The sequence below is a fragment of the Gossypium raimondii genome, chromosome 6 (assembly GCF_025698545.1).
Source record: "Gossypium raimondii isolate GPD5lz chromosome 6, ASM2569854v1, whole genome shotgun sequence".
NCBI lineage: Eukaryota > Viridiplantae > Streptophyta > Magnoliopsida > Malvales > Malvaceae > Gossypium > Gossypium raimondii.
In genome coordinates this window covers 54,597,104-54,603,312 of record NC_068570.1, presented here as the reverse complement: position 1 = coordinate 54,603,312, position 6,209 = coordinate 54,597,104, and the positions used below count along the sequence as shown (strand labels likewise).

The window sequence follows — 6,209 nt, the reverse complement described above, 5'->3', positions numbered from 1 at the left end:
GTTGTTGTATTTTTAAATTTAAAAATTTAATTCATATATTTTAATTTTTAAAATTTTGGTTCTTTTACTTTTCAGATTCAATTGTTAATGCTATTAATTTTTTGAGAAATAATTTGTTGATTTGATATTTTGAAATAAAAATACTTACTTGACAAACATGTAATTAAAAATAACGTTATAATGAATTTGAATTTAACAAATAATAATAATGATAATAATTTAAAATTTTAAAAAAATATAAAGATTGTATTCTTGAAAATAGAATTACATGGACTCAAGTCTAAAATTTCAAAGAGTCCAAGTACTTGTGGCATTATCATGCCAAGAAAAGAAAAACGAAAATGGAAGGCAAGGAAAGTGGATGACGGGAAACCCGAGGGGTGACAACCACTTACGCACCACTATCGGAAGAAGGCATGAAGCCCTTTCCCAAAGGTCATCCACAGCTAAATCGACAAGACAGAAGGACTAATGACAAAATGACAAGAGAGATTGAGAGCGCCAAGCGAAACTAGGATTTTTTTTTGAGGTAATATTAAATAGTATATTTTATAAGAGCTAAAATATAATTTTACCATTTAATAGTTTATATTTTTAAAGGAATAAATTAAAATTTTATCATTTTTAGAGAGTCAAAGTGTAATTTTACTATGTATTAATTTAAAATTTCATAAATTTTAAATAATCAAAATAAAAATTTTATTTTAGAGAGGTCAAGACCTCTACGACCCAAGTGCCAACCGGTTAAAACCAAATTGCAAGATTTTACCAAAAAAAACTTGAATAAATTAAATTAATATGATGGATAAGTACATAAAAAGTATTCTAAAAATTTTAATTGTTATTTAAAATTATCAAAATACTTTACATGGAAAAAATACAAACATGAATAAATATTACCACATTATCTTACCTATACGTGAATGTATATTAAGGGTTAGTTTTTCATTACATTTTGAGAAGTGCGGTGAGAAAGTGTTTTTAAAATTTTAGTTTAAAATTTAAGTGGATTGTATTGTTGTTAAAATGTGTTTTGAAAAGAAAAAATGTCTATTTTAGACGTTATAAAGTAAAAATATATATTTAAATAATATTAAATTTCATTAATATTACAATATTTCAGTAAAATATAAGAAAACAATATTATTAATATTTTGATATAAGAAATATAAATTTAAATATTTTAAAGCAATTAATGTGAATTGTTAATAAATTTTAATTTAACTATATAAATTATATTTTAAATATTAAAAATACTTTAATAAAAAATAACCGTATATTCAATATAAATATTATAAAAAATAAAAGTTAAAAGTATCATTTTACTTTAAAATTACTTTTTCTATACATAAAAGTGCATTACTTTTTATTGCTTATGATGCAAAAGTGTTTTTTGCTCTAAAACATTTTAAGATGCAATGGAAAAACAGGTGTAAATAGCTGGAGTTTCAAAACAAAAAAAAAATCGTATGACCAATTTAAGAATTTTCTTTTAAAAAATATAAATAAATAGAACAATTTTTTCCTTCAATTTTTCTATTTTATTTAATTTAAAAAAAAAAGAATAATGATTTTTGCTACCACTATTTAAGGAACCAAAGCTAAACGAAACTCAAAAAACTTTCAAACAACAGTTACATTTTACGTACAAAACAAAACCGAAGATCAAAGCACTCTTTTCCCAAAACTAAATCAATGTCTTCTTTTCATTTTCTGCTTCATTTGACAATTTTCCTCCTTGTTTTCCATCAAAAATTTTCTTTTCCTTCCAAACAAACAACACTCTTTTTACCTCTCAAAACAACCCTTGGTCGACCCCCACTTACCTTTGCCCGTAACTCTAAACTTTCCTCCGCCGCCGCCACCAACAAGCTTGGCTTCCACCATAACGTTACTTTAACAGTTTCTTTATCCGTCGGCTCGCCGCCACAAAATGTCACTATGGTCCTCGACACTGGGAGTGAACTCTCATGGCTTCACTGCAAAAAAACCCCCGACTTAAATTCCGTTTTTACCCCTGAACTTTCCAAGTCTTACATTCACATCCCTTGCGCTTCACCCATTTGTAAAACCCGTACCCGAGACTTACTCGTACCCGCTTCCTGCGAACCGAATAATAAGCTGTGCCACGTGGCTGTCTCTTATGCCGACGCTTCCTCAATTGAGGGAACTCTCGCGTATGAGAATTTTGTAATCGGGTCCTCCGTCCGACCCGGGTTTTTATTCGGGTGTATGGACTCAGGTTTTAGCTCGAATTCAGATGAAGATTCGAAAGCAACCGGGTTAATGGGCATGAACCGTGGGTCCTTATCATTCGTGAGTCAAATGGGTTTTCCCAAATTCTCGTACTGTATATCGGGTTTTGACTCGTCTGGTGTTTTACTTCTCGGCGATACGAGATTCTCGTGGCTTAAAACGTTAAATTATACTCCTTTGATTCAAATATCCGATCCATTGCCATATTTTGATCGGGTTGCATATACGGTGCAATTAGAAGGTATTAAAGTTGGGAACAAAATATTGGACCTACCAAGATCCGCTTTTTTACCGGATCACACGGGTGCGGGTCAAACAATGGTTGATTCGGGCACCCAATTTACTTTCTTAATGGGTCCGGTTTATACTTCGTTAAGAAACGAGTTTTTGCAACAAACAAGAGAGGTTTTACGAGTTTTTGAGGATCCGAACTTTGTTTTCCAAGAACCAATGGACTTATGTTACCAAGTTGACGAGTCACCCGGTACGATTTTTTCGGATTTACCACGAGTTAGTTTGATGTTTCAAGGAGCCGAGATGAGCGTATCGGGCGAGAGGCTATTATATCAAGTACCCGAGCTGAATAAGGGGAGTGATTCAGTGTATTGCTTCACATTTGGGAACTCTGATCTATTAGGTATTGAAGCGTTCGTGATTGGCCATCATCATCAACAAAATGTGTGGATGGAATTTGATTTGGTGAAATCAAGGGTTGGATTTGCAGAGATCAGGTGTATATTGCCGGTCAACAACTAGAGATGGGCCTTTAAAAAAAAGGATCCCACCAAAGGATTAAAATGGAAGAGACATTTTTTGAAGTTCAGAATGAAGCCAACATAGTCCAATCAGGGCAGGGCCCATCTTTATAAATAAAGATGGACCGTTGATCGTACGACCATATTGGTACTTAATTTTTCATTGTAATATTAATTATATTAAAACATTTATAATCCATATTTTGATTTTATGAAAACTTGTTAAAAATTCTGAAATTAGAGCTTTTATTAAATGCATTTATTATGTTTGTGTCGATGTCATGCTAGTGCTCGAGTTTTCACATCGTATAACATTATCAAGAATGTGTAAAAACCCTAAATAGAAATACAATGTATGTATTAAAAATGTGTTAACGTGTTTGCCAAACTAGTCATGCTCATGGTCGTGTTTTCATATCGTGTCTAAGATTACCAAGTATACGTCTAATCGACTAACTAATTTCTGGAAGAGCTCTAATTAACATAGTAGCTAAGCACCAGAAACAAGAGGGTTATAGTGACCATTTTCCAACATTAACAGTAAGCAATATCACCATTAAAATGGCTGACATGAAACTTTATCAGTTTAACATTTGTTTTTTTTTCAGTCTATATCTAATAGAAAATCCTTCTTTAACTATTTGCCTTTGCCTTTACCTTTTCCTTGACCTTTCTTGGCCTCCAACTTGGCTTGAATACGAGCAGCTGCGGCAGCTTTCGCTTCTTCTCTCTTCTTTTTCTCTTCCTCCTTCACCGAAGCAGCAATTTCCCTCTGCTTCTTCAGCTCCCTGATTTTAAGTTTAACGTATGTTAAAACAAAGTTCTTATTGTTCCATGTATTAGACAAGATCTATGCAATGAGAGTTATGCAAGAATACGAGCAGAATAAGGTGCGGGAAAAGAAATGTGACTTACTCTAGCCTAGCTCTCTCTGCCGAAGCACTACCGAGACTGGAACCTTTGCGTGGCCTGCAGGACAGTAACTCCACCTCGAAGATAAGGGTAGCACTGTATACAAAATATGAAATCACATTCATTCATAGGAAATTAGAGAAATACAAATGACCCGATTACTGGGTTAAATACCCTAGCAAATCACAATCATCCTGAGTATTATACTCGGACTCAGGTGGAAATAGGATGCAGATATGTTCTGAAACAGGTATGTTCAAGTTTTTCTTCTACGTTTTTTTCATGTATTTTGAGGGCCCTTAAACGGTTATATCCCATACCATGCCCGGATATGCATTAGATGCAGATATCAGACACCGGTACTTCAAGAAAAGAAGAGTTTGAATCTGAACAAAATAGGTCCTAACTGTATCCGTAAACAAAATATAGTGCTAATTCAATATCTCATATTTCGGCCATCATAGCCATTGACAAGCCAATTGCATTATAATAACAATAAAAGATGAAAATAAGAATCAAGTACTTGGGTGGGATATCGGGGGGAGATCCGGCAGCACCATAGGCATACTCTGGCTTGCAAGTTATTTTCGCAACTTCACCAACCTGCCGAAAAGGGAAAAAAAAAGATATGTCAGAGAAGCCTAAATAACTTAAAAACGACATAGAGACATTATATTTTGACCTTCATAGTTTTTAAAGCAATGTCCCAAGCCTGAATAACCGTGCCCTTTCCAAGCTCAAAGGAGAAAACAGAGTTATCTTCATGTGTTGTATCAAAAACTTCACCAGTTTCAGCTAGGGTACCTTCATAATGAACTGTCCAAACAACAAAGAAGCAAATTTTACAAATCCAGAATCTTGTGGGAATGCTAATTTATATATTTGGAGTATGGACTGCAGAAATATATAAAGAGAAAAGAAAACGAAATTTCAAGCTGACCAAACACGTTATCATTCCTGGTGAAATTCAGCAAAGGTTTATATATGAATGGATGAATAAAATATCACTCATCGTAGAAACCAACTGTAAACTTCATGCGAGCAACAAGTGCATACCATCAACCATCGGAAGATCCTCGGAAGGGGCGAGCGCACCCGCTTTGGCTCTTGTTACGATCTTCTTAATAACACCTCCATCACCAGTCAAATCAGTTACATCATCCATTACGCTTAGACTTTTAAAAACCTGATCACGTAAGAGAAACAAGAGTAAAACAAAATCAAACTTTTTGAAACTAAAAGGATTAAACAATCATTTCAGTGATCCATGGACAATAAAAACAATCCCGTGAGCAGAGAACCGGATGATGAACCTTTAGAAACAATTCAACTATGAGTAAATGTTATTGTCCTACAAATAAGAATACAAGGTAAACACCACTCAAATCCATTAAAACGCCCAATCAACGGACAAGAATTTCATCATTCCTACATCTTTATAAACAAAAAGAAAGAAAATTTGCCCTTTTCACGCAGTGCAGAGTCAATTATATGGATCATAATGCCACCATGGTACCTTGATTTTAACATCAAAATCAACAAAAATTTAAAGAAGGCAGAAGAAAGAAACATACCAATTTCACTAATTTCCTCGCAACTTTCTCTCAATATTAGGGATAAATACATAAAACCCTGAATTCACAGCCCTAATTTCTTCCACCATTTTTCACATCAATTTCCCCGAATGGGAAATGTCAACTAGTTACATAATTTGGTTCTTTTCTCTCAAGAAATTGTAATTTAAAAAGCAAACACCTCCCAAAATAGCCAAATTCATTAACTTCCCTTCCACTCTAATTTCAATTTTAAAACTACAGTGGCTTAAAACCCTAGGTAAAAAGATCATAAAATAAAATATAAAAAGAGTTCCTTAACTCACCTGGAATGGAGCAAGGATTGAGGATCCGAAGAGTTATCGAGGGATTGGTTATTCGGGTCGGGTCGGGGATGATTTTTCGGGAGGAATCGCCGTCGATTCTGGTGGCCATAAAGCTGTCAAAGAGGGGTTTTCTTTAGGGTTCGGCTGAATAGATAAAAGGAAAATAAAAATTAAAGCTGGAATTTCGAAAATGAGAAGGGAAATGAGATTCGGACTCGCGTTCTAGCGCGTGGATACACGATGAATTTGAAATTACTAAATTAGACATGATCAAACATTAAAATTAGAAAAATAATTATTATACAAAAATTACATTAACACGTGTATATTTAAAAAAAGCATCAAACACAAGTATAAGAATCTTTTAAAACATTTATAATATAGGGTTAGTATTTCTTACGTCAACT

General features: G+C 33.5%; 2 protein-coding genes across 2 annotated transcripts; one reads left to right on the top strand and one right to left on the bottom strand.

Moving 5' to 3' along the window:
• The first annotated feature begins 1,632 nt into the window (after positions 1-1,632).
• Positions 1,633-3,229, top strand: LOC105772270 (aspartic proteinase PCS1). The gene is given in 2 exon segments (XM_012593574.2): positions 1,633-2,989; positions 2,992-3,229. Coding segments are annotated over 2 exon segments (1,329 nt in total). The 5' UTR covers positions 1,633-1,695; the 3' UTR covers positions 3,027-3,229.
• A 221-nt stretch (positions 3,230-3,450) lies between these two features.
• Positions 3,451-5,966, bottom strand: LOC105774131 (peptidyl-prolyl cis-trans isomerase FKBP20-1). Its single transcript, XM_012596499.2, has 6 exons — positions 5,803-5,966; positions 4,980-5,109; positions 4,606-4,739; positions 4,447-4,526; positions 3,927-4,019; positions 3,451-3,799 (listed from the first exon to the last, which is right to left on the bottom strand). Exons 2-6 carry the CDS (start codon positions 5,086-5,088, stop codon positions 3,649-3,651), a joined length of 567 nt encoding a protein of 188 aa, XP_012451953.1. The 5' UTR covers positions 5,089-5,109; positions 5,803-5,966; the 3' UTR covers positions 3,451-3,648.
• Positions 5,967-6,209: the final 243 nt, after the last annotated feature.

Excerpts from the sequence above, each read along its gene's own strand:
- LOC105774131 (XM_012596499.2), bottom strand. The coding sequence starts at position 5,088 with ATGGATGATGTAACTGATTTGACTGGTGATGGAGGTGTTATTAAGAAG. Across the intron at positions 4,020-4,446 it reads CCCCCCGATATCCCACCCAA|TGCTACCCTTATCTTCGAGG; the intron begins GTACTTGATTCT and ends TTTTGTATACAG. Across the intron at positions 3,800-3,926 it reads GCAGAGAGAGCTAGGCTAGA|GGAGCTGAAGAAGCAGAGGG; the intron begins GTAAGTCACATT and ends ACTTAAAATCAG.